Source organism: Acanthochromis polyacanthus, chromosome 5, assembly GCF_021347895.1.
Source record: "Acanthochromis polyacanthus isolate Apoly-LR-REF ecotype Palm Island chromosome 5, KAUST_Apoly_ChrSc, whole genome shotgun sequence".
Taxonomy (NCBI): Eukaryota; Metazoa; Chordata; class Actinopteri; family Pomacentridae; genus Acanthochromis; species Acanthochromis polyacanthus.
The window spans coordinates 8484968-8502838 of record NC_067117.1 but is presented as its reverse complement, the minus strand read 5'-3'; the positions used below and the strand labels follow the sequence as shown (position 1 = coordinate 8502838).

General features: G+C 40.7%; 1 protein-coding gene across 3 annotated transcripts in view; it reads right to left on the bottom strand.

Moving 5' to 3' along the window:
- Nucleotides 1-17871, bottom strand: part of kif5ab (kinesin family member 5A, b) — a 68584-nt gene that overhangs the window by 23756 nt on the left and 26957 nt on the right. For all 3 annotated transcript variants that reach the window (XM_022206223.2, XM_022206300.2, XM_051948807.1), the window contains 8 exons: nucleotides 17143-17247; nucleotides 14985-15133; nucleotides 13459-13607; nucleotides 10457-10677; nucleotides 9525-9593; nucleotides 7208-7414; nucleotides 1072-1218; nucleotides 173-361 (listed from right to left, as the gene is read on the bottom strand). In XM_022206223.2, coding sequence (XP_022061915.2) covers nucleotides 173-361; nucleotides 1072-1218; nucleotides 7208-7414; nucleotides 9525-9593; nucleotides 10457-10677; nucleotides 13459-13607; nucleotides 14985-15133; nucleotides 17143-17247 — 1236 coding nt within the window. The remainder of the gene's footprint in view (nucleotides 1-172; nucleotides 362-1071; nucleotides 1219-7207; nucleotides 7415-9524; nucleotides 9594-10456; nucleotides 10678-13458; nucleotides 13608-14984; nucleotides 15134-17142; nucleotides 17248-17871) is intronic.

The window sequence follows — 17871 nt, the reverse complement described above, 5'->3', positions numbered from 1 at the left end:
TCCTGATTTTACCACAACACCACCGGCATTTTCCTCCACACAAACAGATATAAAAGCGTCTTTCTTACACCGGTTATTTGCCATTTCTCCAGTACATCCATCACTCTTCCCTCTCTATATATCAAAACCAACATCACTCTCTTCATCCCTTTCATCATCTCTGTATTTTCACCTGTGAGATGAGGAGGTGGCATGAGGACAGCTCTCTGCCCGTCTCCTCCATCTTGCGGTGACACTCCATTTGAAGGTTTTCCAGGTGGCGGCAGCGCTTCACCATGGACTTCACCTCCGATTTTATCTTACTGATGTAGAGGCGAGCCACGGTGAACTCTTCCTCGATCGCACCAGTGATCTCCATGGGCTGTAGATGAATGAAAGAGAGCGTTAAAAGAGCAGCAGCAGATGCGATTTAAAGACAGAGACGGAATTACAGAGGTAGGCAGAGAGGAATCTTAAAAAACACTTTCTGGCATTTTGTTCGCAAAGCCATTAGTGGCATCATTTAGCAGATGCTCTGAAATGAACTGTGGAGGATGGAATATATACATCAGTCGACACATTACAGATGACAGCGTATATGCCTATAAATTATCCTTGGGGCTTATATGGAATGCATCATTGTCAAGAGCTATACATAATACTGGCTATGTTTCATAATATACAGCTTTTCAGTGCGAGCATCATCGTTAACGCAGCCAGAAAACACACAGATGGCAGTTCTAAATGCTCACCAAGGTACATAAATTTACACAGAGGCCAAATTATAAAGCTTAATTACAGAAAAATTAGTGTAGGCATCTTGAATTTTCCTCTCCATCTTAGGTTTTAATATTTCATTCACTGCAAGTGTGCTGAACTTTTAATGATGTTTTAGAACCAACAGACTAGAAAATATACATATCGTAAAATATCTTACAGTATGAACTTTTGAGCCCCAGGAAATGTATGTCTCAAACAGTAGTTGCAGACATTTGCCTGCTAATAATGCATGCATATTTGATAGTAGGGGAAGCGAAACTGGTAATAAGCTGAACACAGTGTCTCCAAGCTCACATTTCCTGCACCACTCACCAGCTTGATGTCCCTGTTTCCAACGATGGTGCTGAACTCATTCAGGTCCCTCATGAGCCCGTTGAGGATCTCAGCGATGCGCTTTCTTTGGTGGCTGCTCACTTCCTGGATACGGGACAGCTCCGCCTCTAGCGCCATGAGGTGAGCCTGTGGGAGGAGAGCAGTGAAGCAAGTGAGTGAACACTGATGAAGAGCGAAGAGAGATGAGAGGAATCAGGGCCAACGCTGAGAGTAACGCATTGCTGCAGTCACAATATGTGTATCAGTGATTCAGTAACACATTACGGTTTCGAAATTCAGTAGTAGCAGCACAGCCTACAGCCAACACCACCTTAGACATGCAAATAAGCCTCATCACAACATTTTTCTGTGAAGTGTGCTTTGGGCTGATTATTACCAATATTGCCGTTGGCTTTGTAGTAATATTTCATTAAAGAGCATAAAAGAAAGATCTTATGCATGGAGTTGATATTCCCATAGGGAATTGCGCTCATATGTAGGCAAGTGTGAGGTTTAATGTTATATTATTAGCTGGAAATTACAGTACGTTACAATGTGTGTCAGATGATGTTGCAGAGCAGTGGAAGGACAATGTAAAGAGTGATGTGATAAACTATGTTCTACAGAGAGGAAATAAGTTAAAAAATAATGCAGTACTTTTTAAAAGTCGCTGTCCAGACATCAATATCAACATGTCCAAAAAACATCCATCCATTCTCTATACACCGCTTTATCCTCACTCGGGTCACGGGGGTGCTGGAGTCTATCCCAGCTGACTTGTGTGAAGGCAGGTCACCAGTCTGTCTCAGGGCTACATATACAGACAAACAATCACACACACATTCACACCTACGGGCAATTTAGAGTAATCAATTAACCTCAGCATATTTTTGGACTGTGGGAGGAAGCCGGAGTACCCGGAGAAAACCCACGCATGCACAGGGAGAACATGGAAACTCCATGCAGAAAGATCCCAGGCCCACCCCGGGGTTTGAACCAGGGATCTTCTTGCTGCAAGGCGAAAGTGCTAACCACTAGGACACTGTGCAGCCCTCCAAAAAACATGTTGAGGTTAATTGGTAACTCTAAATTGTCCATAGGTGTAAATGCAAATATGATTGCTTGTCTCTATATGTAACCCTGTGAAAGACTGATGACCTGTCCAAGGTGCCCACTGCCTTCACCCTAAGTCAGCTGAGATAAACTCCAGCCCCCGTGACCCTAATGAAGATTAAGTGGTGTATAGATAATGGATGGATGGATGGATGTTTGAACCGGAAATTGATTCTGAGAAAGGAAAATGACACAAAGTCTCACAGGATGTGTTTATGAGGTTAGTTGGGTATGAAACCATAAAGGTCTGAGTCCTTGTCTTTGAGAATGTCATTGTTATTTTGCAGTTTCAGTGTGGAAATACTCAGCCATTTCACAACTTCTTTCACTCATGAAATGTTTTCTAGCACATAAAAACAACATTTGGACATGTTAACAGGGTTAAAAAAAAAAAACTGATTTTCACACCGTAACAAACATTATCAGACATTACATCGTTTGATTAATGACCCCAAAACCGGCTGGAGGAGAGCGGTTGTGTGAGAGGGGGGAAAAAACAGACAAACACAAGAGAAAATCCAAATGACAGCAGATGAGAAAGAACATGCAAAAATAAGGCGATATAAGGGGGACAAAATTGTACAGGAAAGCACTAAAAGAAGAGGGGATTTCGATTCATTTAACCTGAGAGCACAGCTGTGAGACGCATCTTAACCCCTGACCTCATTCTCATCCAAGAAGAAAACATAATAGACACAAAATTACAAATTAATAAACGACTGAGATGGAGGTTGATGTGTTGGTGCAGGATGAAAGGATCTGGGAGAATGAATGATGGGGCTTGCTTTATCCTTCACCATTTTGTACAGCAGGCAACCTCTAAACAAAGGTGTCGTACCAATGACTCGAATACAATGAAGCAATTTGGGTTCAATCGATACTCTACTGGTATGACCCCCCGCCAAAAAAAAGACTGAGAACGAATGAAAGGTATCCCCACTTTAACCTCCTTTCCCCTGAAAGGTTTTTCACAAGACATCAAAACAAATTGTAAACACTTCTGGTAATTGGAGTAGTTTCCTTATATACAATTCTACTTCTTTACACAACTCTCCTCTATGCTGGGATTTCTATTTTTTGTTTATGTCTACATCATCTATCTATACATTTAGCGTGAAAAATACCTGCTCAGTGTAATTTCGATGCAACTATAGGTTGCAAAACTTCTCAAGTTGTCTAAATACCTAAATTTTCATAAACATGTCCTCAGTCTGAGCTACAACTCTATTCTTAGTTATGAGGTACATGGTGACCAACAAGCAACAAAAAAATTAATTTCAACTGCTTTTTGAAATGCATTCTTCAATTTTTAGTCTGTTTCCAAACTGGTGCCACCACAGAAATCAATCATGTTTTCAACACACACTGAAGGTGTATCATTCATAGCACGTGTTACCACACAAATGATCCACATGAGTTCTTTTTAATGGCACATGTGCCACTTTTGCCCCCATATGCCATCAGTCAACTGAAAGCACCACCTTGTTAAATACAACAATGGCTACTCCTTTATCAGGTCTTCCATCTTCATCTCTTTTGCTACCCTCGGGGCCTGTTATCATTTCCCAGGTCACTTCTCGTGTCAAAACATTAACTTAGCAGAAATGCCAGCAAATAATTAACTGAAATCAATTTCATTTTGAATACGTAAAACAAGAGGAGAGGAAAGGTTAATGAAAAATGTTCAAATTAGCTGAAGAAAGATTTATGCAGAGATATTGAGGAGAAGAATTGGTTGGTTGGAATGATGAATGGAGTTAATCATAACAAAAGAAAGAGCTTTAAGTGGACAGATGGATGAAAAGGAGTACTTAAGGAGCAGATGAATGGCAGTGACAATGAATGATGGCATGGCCTCCTGCAGAAGAACAGAGGAGTTTCCACTGAAAACAGTGATGAAGACGACTGAGCAGACAGTGGGACGATGATAGTGATGGATGTTCTCCATTGCACAATTTTTCTAGGTCAATGCTGCCCCATTTCTACAGTAATATGGAAAAAAAATTCAACAGCAACACTGAACATTTGCATAACAGCTGGGATGCAGAAAGTGGAGAATTAGTCCTAAAGATCCAGAGTGAAGCTGGGAATAGGCCCTGAGAGGCTGGAGCAATGGATTTTTTTTCTTCCTTCAGTTTTCCTGCATTTACTTTCATTGTAGTCTTGCTTGTATTCATTTTCACATCTCGCAAGGCGACCAGGCAGCAACCCTGAGAACGAGTTGTGTCAGGTGAGAGGTGAAGGCTCAGCGGATTATAAAGGCCATGAAGGAACTGTGCTAAGTGAAAAGAATGTGGACAATAAGAGATCTCAGCTGGGTCCAGCAAAATAAATTGCGCAGTGAGAAGTTATATTGTCCACTCTCTTCATCAATTTCTGGATCAGCTTCTGAGAGAGACGGAGAGGCCAGTGAGGATACTCTGGCAGATTGTAAAATAGCACATGAAATATTGAGGAGGTTTAAGAAGGTGAATAATGGTCCGCTCGCTCCACCGAGTAAGTCACGATAACTGTATTAAGGCCTGACCAGCTCTGCCAATGGCTTCTGTCCTACTTCCATGTCTATTTTTTACTTTTTCAAATGGACTTTAGGCCATTTATTGAAATGCTGAACAAAGGGACAGCCACACACAAACCTTGTTGGAAAATGATCAATACATAAGCAGAGGTGCACCTTTTCAAAAACTTTGCTTCATTGATGAGCTCATTCCACAACTTAAACTCCTGAAACTTTGCTATAAATCCTGATCATTTCTCTAGAACAGAAGTCCTCAAACTGTAAGGCCTACATCCCCATAATACAAACATTTCTACATTAAAACTGACTTAACCTTTCTGAGGATTTATCTGATAGGTCGGATATGTCCATTGCAAACAAACATCCATGAATCTTAGAAATTGTGACAAAATGCACCTAACAACTGCAGGGGTTGTAGTATTCCTCCGTATTAAAGTAATCCAGTCAGAAATGTCTGTACTTCTATTGACATACTGCAAACAGGAAATGGAAAAAGGGAAAAATTGGTATATTTCAATTCCTTCCTTGCCAATTCCTGAACATGTGAAAAAAGTCATCATAGAATTGCAGTTCCTCAAGTGGCCACTTGAGGGCGGCTTCACAAGTGAGTCGATCCTCATGACTTCCATGTTAAAATGTCCAACTTTATGGCAGAAATTAGCAGTTTACATCCTGGTACAAAAACAGATTTCATCTCTATAGCAAAGTTCCTAATTCCTGACAAGTGTATGGGGACTGAATTTTTGTAAAACTCACCGGTTTAAATTATATTAAGGCTTAAAGTTATGCATAATTAACAATGTGACTGCTTTGAGTGACAGGTGGATACCATCAGTGGACAGTCTATACCCCAAACACTGGTTACATCTCATCATTACTCTGCTGTATGGGAAAAAAAAAACACTTTTGCTTCTCTGTATTTCTTCCAACCAATCAAAATCGTCTTGAGGCTAAGCTAAGGATGCAGCACTGGTGGTAGCTTGAAAATAGGTGGACTATTTACACACAGGGAGGTGAGCATTGTCATTAAAATGGATAACTCACCCAAACAAATAACAGAACTGCCTTATAGTATGTTGCTAGTCTGGAGGTTGTGGCTCCTGTTGTGAAGCGTTTTTGAAAATGGTAACACATATATGCCCGAAAGGCAGGAGAATGTAAAATGCATGGCCAATGGTAAATTTACAGCCACAGTCTACATCCAGTGAGTCAGAGTACGTGGAATCATACAGTGTTAAAATGGCCGGACTCACCACAAGGAGATTCAAAACCGCTGTTCAGGAGGCATATGGGTGACGACAAAAATCTAACAGCTTCAAAGTTTTCATTCGTTCCAAAGCTTTACAAACTGGCAGTGCTCTACACAGCCACTGCAAGGACTTGCTTCATTAAAGCAGAATATCATTAATAAATTCCCAAGATTTGTAGACAAACTGCCCGATTTTATTAGCAAAAAATTCATAAATTCACCGTTAAAGCGCTGCCTGTTTCCCTCATGCAAACAAGCCATTCATTAAAAATAACAGTGGGAATTTTTGAGATTACTCTGACCTTAATCAAGAAAAACTAGGAGTGTACTCTCTGTGCCAGCAGTTGTCGACATCCTTGTGTATTGCATATTTGCGAGCAGCCACAGCGCATGTGATGCTGTGCTCACTTGTCTATACGTTCTATTTCTGTTCTGCAGTAGGTGACAGGAGCAGAGCATCAGGTCTGCTGCAGACACCTGGGCTCAATGTTTCAGCTCTATGAATCCTCACCCTTCCCTCAGTGTGACTTCAGCTCTTTTCACCTGCACATCTTTGTTTATTTTGTGCTATTCAACATGACTAGCATCACACTGTTCACCCATCCGTACACACACACGTCCTCACCACTGATTATACCGACAACTTCATCTCACAGTATTTTTGGTTTGTTTCATATTCATTTCATGTTCTTTGTTCAAATAATTTCTTTAATCAGTGGCATTGTCATTCACTCCTTTGCCCTACCTTCTGAACCAGGTCGTGAAAGTATAAATGCCAGCTGTATCAGCTACTTAACAGTCAGTGGTGCCACTGTGAGAGTGATTTTTCCTATTATTTTTCGTATTTATTACATGTATTGACTGCTGCTGGCACAATTTTTCTCTCTTATCTTTTCTTGCAGGCAGCTCTAATTTGACTTATTATCTCTTTAATTGCATTTTGAACCAGTAGTTTGACATATTCATGCAAGATAGTAGCTTAAATGGACTGACGGATAGATAATTTTTTAACAGACGGTTCCTTTATCAGCTTTCCTGCAATATATGCCACAGTACAGCCCCTGTCCATTAGAGCATTTATCACTTTACGAAATATCTGGGAGAATAATTTACAATTTCACCTTTGTACACCTTTGTATTTTTTCTCTTCATTGCTCTTTTTTTTTAAAAAAAACTACATTTCAGCTGCATTATGCAAGATATTCGTCTTTGTGGTATGAAATATTTACAGCAAGCCTCCTGAAAATTTGACCCACCATTTTCTTCGAAAGCTCTTCAGCCAAGAGCTTGTTCTGCATGCTCTTCTCCTCGACCTCCAGGCTCTTCTGGTCATAGTTGACGGCCAGCTCCTCCAGGGCCTGAAGGACCTCCTTAACCTCCGCCTTGGCAGATTCATTTTCCGTCTGCAGCCTGCCGAGCTCCGACTGCACCTTCTCACTGTCTCCTCTGGATGATGCTAGAAGCTGAGGGGCACAGAGATTCTGCTGAGAATGTTAACTGTATAGGAGCATCCCTTTCATTATTCACAGAGCAGAGCTGCTGGATTTTAATAAAACATAATGCTGCTGTTTGTCTTGTTCTGTCATAATAGGAGATAACTGTGTATACAAACCCTGTTACGCAACACAGGTGTGAATGAACAGACGAAACATATTCTGAATATTTATCTTATAGTCAGTTAGTGCTGCAAGAGCTGATGTTATTTTACCAACATGTTGTTTGCTGTACTGCTGCAGCCCACTGTGGGTCATTTCACTGAATGGATGCCATTAAATGTAGATGTTGCTCTGCCTGGGGTGCTGGCAAATTTACACTCCAGCGTACAGCTTCTCTTTGGACAAATGGATGTAACTTGGTGTTATTATACACACACTATGGTTGGGTAGTTGTGACAGTGTCAGCTTAACCCACAGCAGGATCATTTTGGGATGTGAAAGAGCAAATTTTGCAAATGTGGAGTCCCTTATCTGGGAATGTACTGCATGCCCAAGCCTGTTTCAGATTGTCTAGCTCACTGGTTTACACTCTGCTATGAGGAAAAGCTGTAAATACTGCCCTAATTACCGTTTAGCAAAGTCTTTTAATTGCCGTTTTTCCCACAAGTGGAATATACTGTACAGACTCTACAAGCCTGCTTTTTTACTGTAAACATTAGTGTAATAAAGCAGAGTAAACCACCTTCTAACTTAAACAGACACTGCATTCACAAAGACGGTGGAATTGTGTGCATCAGTAACATATGAAATCACATATCTGATCACTAGAAAGCCTGAGCCACACCTGGGTGGCTGTGGATCAGGTGGTAGAGCGGGTTGTCCAATGATCGAAGGGTCGGCGGTTTGATTCCCGCTCTCGCCTAGTCATGTGCTGCATGCCGAAGTTTCCTTGGGAAAGATTCTGAACCCCGAATTGCCTACCAGTGAGTGTATGAATGGATACTGACTGATGTTGCAGGTTGATTAGCAACCTCCGTGTGTGTGTGTGTGTGTGTGTGTGTGTGTGTGTGTGTGTGTGTGTGTGTGTGTGTGTGTGTGTGTGTGTGTGTGTGTGTGTGTGTGTGTGTGTGTGTGTGTGTGTGTGTGTGTGTGTGTGTGTGTGTGTGTGTGTGTGTGTGTGTGTGTGTGTGTGTGTGTGTGTGTGTGTGTGTGTGTGTGTGTGTGTGTGTGTGTGTGTGTGTGTGTGTGTGTGTGTGTGTGTGTGTGTGTGTGTACTTGTTTCTGCACTTGTTTCTGCTATTCCGGTGGGGACTTTGACCTGACTATTTGCTATAAAGGTGGGGACTTGTCTTACGGTGGGGACCTAAAATGAGGTCCCCACGGGTGGCAACACCGTTTTCTTGGCCATATTGTTGTTAATAAAAAATGTAAAAGTGCAAAAACGTTTGTTTAGGGTTAGGCATTGATTTGGTGATGGTTAAGGTTAGGGTTAGGAGTTAGATATGAATGGGAGTCAATGGTAAGTCCCCACCGGTATAGAAAAACAAACATGTATGTGTGTGTGTGTGTGTGTGTGTGTGTGTGTCTGGGTGAATGAGAGCAATTGTTGTAAAAGCGCTTTGAGTACGGTGATGAGTCGAAAAGCGCTATATAAGAGCAAGTCCATTTGTTTGTTTATCAACCACAATGGCAGTTAAATAAAAGCAACAAGGGTTGTTCCCCTCTCAAAAATAAAGAAACAATATGAATCAAAATGAACAGCTGCTGCAGGTATTGCACATCAAGATTCAGTCCCTCATTTCTCTTTGTATTATTCTCATTTTTTTCTTTTTCTTCTCTGAACAAACTGTGCCTGAGCAGTCACTGGAATCTATTTGTCGCTAACATGTACTGTAAATACACATCTGATTAAACAATGCCAACTTAACTTCTGCAAGTGCTTTCTGGCACCTGAAGAGAGAGTCTTTTTTTTTTTTCTTTCATTCATCTCAAGGGCAGGATAATAAAACTCTCGCAGCTGACTTGTATTCAAAGTGACTTTTATTGCAGTGGGCTGCAGTGCCTTCAAAATGCACTGCAGCCCACTGTGAGCTGTTTAACTAAACTGATGAAAGGATGTAAAACCAAGATCTTTTACCTCCTCCTGGTCGAGCATCTGCTCCTTCAGCTTCTCCACCATCTGGCTCTGGTGGTTGATCTCATCATCCTTGAGTGGAGAACAGAAATATGAAAGAGATGCAGCTCATTTGCAGTGTAGGGTGATATAAACACTTCTGCAGAAGAGGTACTTGTACACTGTCATCTAGCCATACATTGTCAGGTTACACTTAACTGCACAAATGGAAAATGCAGTAGTTTCAGTACTGTTTGAGAGAGAAAAAAAACATCACTACAATCTAACCACAAACAAAACCATGCTATATTAATAAAGGTATGTGAAATTACTATTTAAACCTCATTTACTTGATCATCTGTGGTCAAGTGATCAAGCACACCACAGTGGCGAAAGCAAACGCTGCCAAAGCTAAACTCAGCAACATTGCATGTACTAGAAGAAATGGTCAAGGTATCGCTTGAGTATAAAAACAAAGAACATGTAGCATAGAACATTATTCATCAGGTCTTTTATGGCAGGTCTACCCCATTAGGCAGAGAAAAAAAATTAAAATAAATTATGCATCCCTGTGGATTGCCCTATATGCATATCTACACACATAGATATGTCTGCATGTGTAAAAAATGTTGAAAACTATATGTCCTCTACTGCTTTGGCATATTTAATGGAACTAATGTTAAACAACAAAATGGCACATTATAGAATGGCAAAGCACAGTGTATATGTGTTTAATAAATTAAAGTGTTAATGCTTTTTAATGTCAAACATTACTATTTCCCCAATGACATGTATTCCTAAGGGTTGCTATATTAGCCACTACTACGGTGTGATCCTGCATTCATTTAAATAATAATGCATGTATGATATGCTCTTTGTATTCATGCATATCATTACAAAACTCTCAGTCATGGTGTGCAATCAGCTCATTCATGGACAAATGGTCCACTGTTCACCTTATCATCCAGCTGTTTGTAAAGCTTGCGGATCTCCTCCTCATATTTCTGTCGCTCCTCCTCAGAAATATGAACCACAATAGAGGAGGCGATGGAGCAGGGGCTGAAGGGGCTGCAGGGGGTACAGGGGCTGCATATATCAAGAACCGGCTCGTCCATTTCTGGAGGTGCCAGGGGGGCATCCTCCGATTCTTCACTCAGCTGCCCCAAAGCATCTTCACCTAAAGACAAGGGACAAAATATTTGATCTTTTTTTTTTTTTGTAAAATGCTGCTCTTTTCTCTGGCAAATCCTTCCCTGAGGATTACTGTATAAAAACAGGATTAGTGGGTTAATCTTTACCACATGGCCTTTCCTTACTCCTGAATGCATTTACATATCAGGTCTGAGATATTTCAGTGTCGTAACTCAGCATAGTTTTCTACATACTCAGACCCAAGAGCAGTGCAAAACACCACATTTATGCAATATTAATATGCCAGTTGGCTTGGGAGAAAATTAAACATGCTAGCGGTGCACTTTATGGCATGAAGAACACTGAAAAAAAAAAAAGCAAGGACTTTCAAGCTCGATGTTCTTCCTCGGGAGGTGTATGAAGCAAGGTTTTGTGTTGGAATGTATATATCACTTAATTTCTTGACATTTCCAGACATATCAGCAGAAACATCTTCATGTTGCTGGAGGATGAGCATCAAGACTGAAACACACTGAATCCAAATTAGCTCCCAGTCCTTGTTTTTGTGGTTCTCAAGTCTCCGAGTGCATATATTTGTGCACAAACGCACTTTTCTTTTTTTTTAGATTTCCTCAGTGTGTAGCTTTCTGTTTTGTCATTGTGTCCAGTCACTAAGCTTTTGTCTATTTTGAGTGACTCCAGCACAGCACTGATTTGCCTGATGAAATACACTGTAGCTGCAAAGTAGATCAATTTGGAAATTGGGTGCTTTAAACTTTAAGACAAGGTCAAGTCATCCATACTTAGAACAATGCACCCAGCTGACACCTTTCACCGATTAGGTACATGAAGGTGTGCTAATCAATACCAGCAGCCGTCAAATTAAATGTAGCTAAAACCTGAATGCACATGTCTCTCCATTGCACACCACACAAGATCCCTAATCTTGCCTGTAAAGAAGTGTGACCTAATGAAACTGAGTATAAGAGACAGATGTTTTTGTCTTTGGGCCATCCTTGGGTAAAGAGTTGGGTAATATAGTACAAGATGGAGGTCAACAGCATCTATCTCAGGGAGTTCCTGGCCTGAGGTGGGCAACAATACAGAGAGCAGTGAGAGGGGAACCGGAACAACAATGTTGTCAAAATGATCCATTACGAAATTAAAAGCTCTAAATGGTGAGAGAGATAGAGAGGAAGAGAGTCGAGGGAAAGATTGTGTGTGTGAAGGAGAATGAGAGTTGCTGAATATGAGGAAGCATTAAAAGAAATTGTTTTCACTGATGTGTGTTCAATAAAGATGTGTTAACATTCAGGTCAATCGCTGAGGGAATGATGAAGAAAAACATCGGACAAGATTCATTACCCGACTTGAATGTCAGCCGATCACTAACATTGAGAGCTCTGGCATTTGGAAAGACCTAATCCAGCAGAGGATTGATGTGTGTGCATATGTGTGTGTGTAATTACTAGCAAATGTGTGTGTGCAGCGCTTCCTATATTTGTGCTTGAGCATGTGCACTGACACAGGTGTGTGTGTGTGCTGACACGAGAAGATCAGTGTAAGTTATGACTTCTCTGTAGATGTGATTAGCCCTTGCTGCTTTGAGGATTACTAATACATAAGGATTCATAAAATATAAAGCCCCCAACATTCCCAGCCTTCAGTGCAGTGTGAGGCAGAATCCAATTATCCAAAGTGTAAAAGTCTGAATATTATGGAATATAAATAGCCAGAAAGGAATTTTTAAGTGTTTTGGGCACAAGTCCAATAAGTCTGCTTTGGCTGTGCCTTCCCTCGTATCCCTGCTGGCAGGTATTCAGATGATATCAAACGAGGTTAAATCTGCACTTACATGCTCTGAAAAATAATGTCTGCAGTCTGGTAAAATTTTCATTCCTGTTAGTGACTACTGGGACTGGAACAGGGACATACTGTACACTGCAGTGATTCTTCTATACAGAGACTAGTGTTTTCTGGTATCATCAGTCTCCAGCACAAGCTTTTGACATGGATTTACCACACTTCTGTGATTTTTACTGTATAGGAGGCAGTTGATCCTTTAGCTGCACATAAAAAGTTTTTCAGGATCCTGCCTTGCAATCATTTTCGCTAAACTGTGCTGAATTTTCATTCCTTTTCTATAATTCATTGCGGTAATTTAACAAGTCTACAGTCACACCAGCAGCTCTGTGAAAAGGATCAAGAGTCCTACGAGCTGAATAACAACTCACAATGCAAACGTGCTGCTGCTCAGCAGGTAGAGCATTTACATTTTTACCTCTTTAGTGTAGCATGTTGGAATGCTAACATTTGCTAATTAGAGAATAAGTGCGGCCGATGCTGCTGGGAATGTAATTAGCTTTGCAGGCATTTCTTAATTAAGCAAAGTATTGGCACACAAAATTAGGAAGTGAATGTGGTACTAGATAAAATGCCGGGGGAGCCGCAGATTCGCTATCACTCATCCTGAAGAGTCCTGAATGTCTGAGCCAAATTTCAGGGCAATCCATGAAATAGTGTTTGAGATGATCAAAACCAAAAGCAGGTTTGCTGTAGAGAAGATCAACCTCTGGAGACTATGAATGCGTGTACTAGATTTCACTGCAGCCCGTCTTGTAATCTGAGCCAAAGAGGATTAATTGGCCCCCAGCAGGCCGACGCTCACATCCTAAGAAAGTTATTGCTTCTGGCTTGGCTGAAAATAAAAACTTGTCACGTTGCTGACTTTAAAAACAAAAAGTGTTGATAATGTCAAAGTATCTGCAACAGTTTTCACAGAAGCAGATGATATGCAGCGGTTTTTGTGAGTCAGTGGGAGTATTACCATTCCTCAGGCGGTTCAGCTCAGCCTCCAGTCTCTGAATAGTCTCCTTCATTGACCTGTTCTTCTCCTTTTCTTTTTCGTACTTCTTCTTCCACTGTTCTGCTGTGAGCTCCAAGTTCACTGTTACAGTATTTCTTATGGTCTTGGCTCTAATTGGAGGAATACAGTGGGAAACAGAGGCAGAGCAGGGATAACAGAAAGGGAAGGAAACAGAATGAGGGTAGGAGGGTGTGAGAAAAAGATATAGAAGAGGGGGGGGAAAATGAAAGTGCGAGACAACAGCAGAGAACAGAGAAACTGTCAAGAACGGGTTTCAGCCCTGGTTGCTCAGTGAGAATGGGCTTGCATCTCATTAATTGGTATGCAAATTGGGTTTCTGCCAACTGTGTTTGATGGTGCATGTAAGGGGAGAGAGGTACAGAGGCAAAAAATCAAAAGGTGAAAATGAATCGCACTGCTTGAGGCACACAGTCACATCACAACATCAAAATACAGCCGTCATATAACTCATAATAAGATGGAATATGCATGTGACTATAAATGGTTCCTAAGTTATGGCACAAATAAGTAGCATCACAGTATCGTTCATGATGCTACAGACATAGCCCTCAGTGGCTATCTTAATTTCACGCTCCAGTGAGAAAACCCTGTTGTCTTTACTCATTTACTCCCTGATATTAGCCAGACAAAGGGCCCTATCTAAAGCTGTCTCATCACATCAGACTTTAGATAACGCATTATTTGGACAGTGCAAAGCTGAGAATCAAATATCAAGTGGCAAAAAGTCAAAGCTGGAAAAAACAAAAGGCTAATCCAACTGAAAAATCTCTATTTTTAGAAGCAAACCCTAAAAGGAATCTTTAATTTCTTTAAATTTCAGTAACCTTTATCCACCCAATGCTCTACATTTGAAACGGTATGGTCAATTTGAAGCACTGATAACACTGAATTATCAAAATGTTAAACATCATCCCCAAGTATTCTTTTTACATCACACTGATTTTTTCCAAAAGAAATTAAATGTGCCATTCAACAGCTAGTCTTGGTGACAGACAGTGTAAAGAGATGATACTTTCAAATTCAAATATCTGCTCTGAATTCTGTCACTCCCTTTGCTCTGCAATACATTATTTATTTCAACCAACAGTCCCTTGTCAGTTTCAATTTAATGGTGCTGGGAAAATGCATAAGGAGGCTTTTTTAGGATCTTTTTCTCCCTCTGTGAGTTTCTTTGAGTTGACAGTGAGCAATGGAATTAGAAAGCTGGCAAACAAACTAAATCTCTGTTTCTTTGAACGTAGCTTTAGATCAGGGGGAAAAACACGCTTTAAGCAGTCCCAGCGCAATCAGAAACCAAACTACAACACAAACTCTGCCTTTTAAAACACTGTGTAGGTCGTCAAAGGTAAAGTTGGAGGCAGAAATACGTGAGCAGCATCTGAGGCGAACATCGCAAAAAGCTGCAGCTGACTTATACAAGGATGTGCTGCAACAACTCGTGGCTATTTAGCAGACAAGCATGTTACCGTTGGCCAAACATCAAGGTGGATTTGGTCTCCGCATCGTTGTAGCTGGAGGGAGAGCAACAGATAAACATCGTGGTGCGACAGTTCCCGCCCAGCGAGTCCTGCAGGATGCGAGTCATTTTGCTGTCTCGGTATGGCACATGGGATTTCTACGGAGGGAGATAATAAGAGGAAGAAGAAAGGGAATCAAAGATAGCAAGAAAAGGCAGAAAAAGAGAACAGAGGGAGTGACTAAAAAGCTGAAAGAAATTCTGAATTGCTGCACCACCACCAAGCTTTTCTTTGAAAAACTAAAAATACGCGCTGTTAGCATCATCAGACAACCAAGAAAGACGCGATTTCTCTTTCTCTCTCGTTCATAATATTACCTCTTTAACCTCTGGAGTAACTTCAAAAAAAACTGTGTCCTTCTGCAATGAGTAAAGAATGAATGCTAGTATATTTATGAAAGCTTTGTGAGGCATTTTACAGTCTGTGAGGCTTTCCATTATGTTTATGAGGAGTTCCCTAAGCCTTCAGAGTTACATAATAAGAGATAGTGGATGTTTTAATTACAGCGATGGAGCTTGGGAGGACAGTAGAGTGCGTACAATGGATCATGTAACCAGCTGTGGCAACACTGGAAATAGTGGATGAGTAGCTGCAGCATTCATTTAACACAGCTACAGGATATCAGTGTCACTACGGTAGAATTCAGAATCTTGGTTTACATTCATTTATATGTAGGTTGTACCCCCAGTGTTAAAGTCTAACATTTGTTGTTTTCCTAATATATGTGCATGGCAACTACAGAATAGTTGAGGTTAAAACTGAGGCAACACCGTGCAGCAGACCGTATCTTTTTAATAGTTACAGCTGCAGCACATGTACAGCATAGCATAGTGGAAAAACAAGATGATGAGCTTTCATTTTAAGACTTCTTGTGTGAAACTTTATTTGTAAACTGTGGGTAAGTCAACATTTACAGACTACAGCAGATACTGCAGGGGATAAAGACAAAGCTACCATCGGCGGGGTGACCAAGACTTACAATACTGTTTGATACAAAGCAGTCACGTCTTTTAAACTTGTCATTTAATTTAAAACATACAGACACTTCATGACCGTAAAAATACAAAAATAAGCCCATCCATTTCCATATGCAGTCTCTGTAAATATAATAGAAATGCAGTGTTGCAGCATCAGCTCCACATATGATCTGCACACCCCACATGCAGTGTTGCCATGGTGTTAGGTAAAGACTGTGGTCATGGTAAAAGGAAATATTGAATCTCCAAGACTCACCAATTGCCTTTTTTGTTGTTCTTTGCTTAATCTCCGATGATTGCTTGACATATTTGCAATAACGGCAACATTCAAGACATGTGGACGAAGCCAAGCAAGCTGTTTCCCCATGTGCACAGTCCTTATCTTGGCAGTATTGTTTGAGGGGCATACTTGAGCTCTACAAACCTTTCAGCATATTGAAATTCAAGTGTTCTGAGACGGGACTAGATTTCTGCATCTTTTCTGGATAACGTAGCTTGGATTGGGAGATTTTAGCCAATCACAGGTCTTTTAATGAAGACCTGTGATTGGCTAAAGACCAACGAGGTCCACAGTAGGACAGATGGAGGACTTCACTCAAGAGTGCACAGTTTGAATCCCATGCAGGGTCACAAATGAGTTCTGACTTTGACTGTCTGCATTAATTTAATCTTGTCAGGTTTCTTCCCACCCCAGCTTTAATCTAAGCTAACCAGATGCTGGCAGCCACATAACATTTGCTGTTTATATATGAATCTACGATCAATCTTCTAATTTAACTGTTGGCAAGAAAACTAGTGAACATTTTATCCCTAACCGTCTCAGTGAACTATTCAAGTAGGATTAGAGTTTTCCCTCGAGATGCAGGCTAGATTCATTGTGCTTTACAATTTGGCATTGAATCACTGTTGGTGTCATTTGGTACCAAACTAATATCCCCATTCAGGTCATTTAGGTCGTCGCAATGGAAAACGTTCAGCTAATTCACTGCAGCCTGGTCGGTCTCCATTTTGGGAAATGTATTGTTTTGGCAACAAACAATAAATGTCTGTTAAAAACAAACAATTAAGAAGCGCAGCCTCAGGCTACCGCCGACATATAAGACAAACTGCACAACATTTCTCCACCATACCGTTCCTTCAGCCAAAGCTGAAATGACGTTCCCCAGAGCCGACAGAGACTTGTTGATGTTCTTGGCCTCATCCAGCACTGCTCCCTCTGCGCCTGTCTTACTGACCTGACACAGATACAGACACACACACACACACACACACACACACACACACACACACACACACACACACACACACACACACACACACACACACACACACACACACACACACACACACACACCACAGGAATTAGTTCAGAAAGTACATTATGGGGGGGGGATCATGTTTATTTTCCTGGTAATATTGTAGCCAAAGTGTAACTGTACATTTATAGGACAGTTCCCAGATAATGACTGTGTACACCGTAATGTGATTTGGTACTGATTAGACAGAAAACAGAAACAGTATACAGGTGGTACACTTTAATCGATTAGCTGCAATATAAATGTACATGTGGTTTAATATTATATGGACATATAAGGTATAAGTCAAAAGCTAACAATGAATTAACAAATAATGTGCTTACAGAGGAATCAATTAAATGAAACTAATTATTAGAAATTAGTCTTTATTTTCAATGGAAACTCTCAATAAAACTGTAAGGAAATCAGACCTGTAAAATGAACTGTTGATTAGTCAAAACAGAAACAATGGGAGCCAATTAGCTTTTGAGAAGGTTTCTGCAGGAGATTTAACTTTAATAGGAAAGACGCACCATACTGTGTCATTATCGTCATGGGATGCAA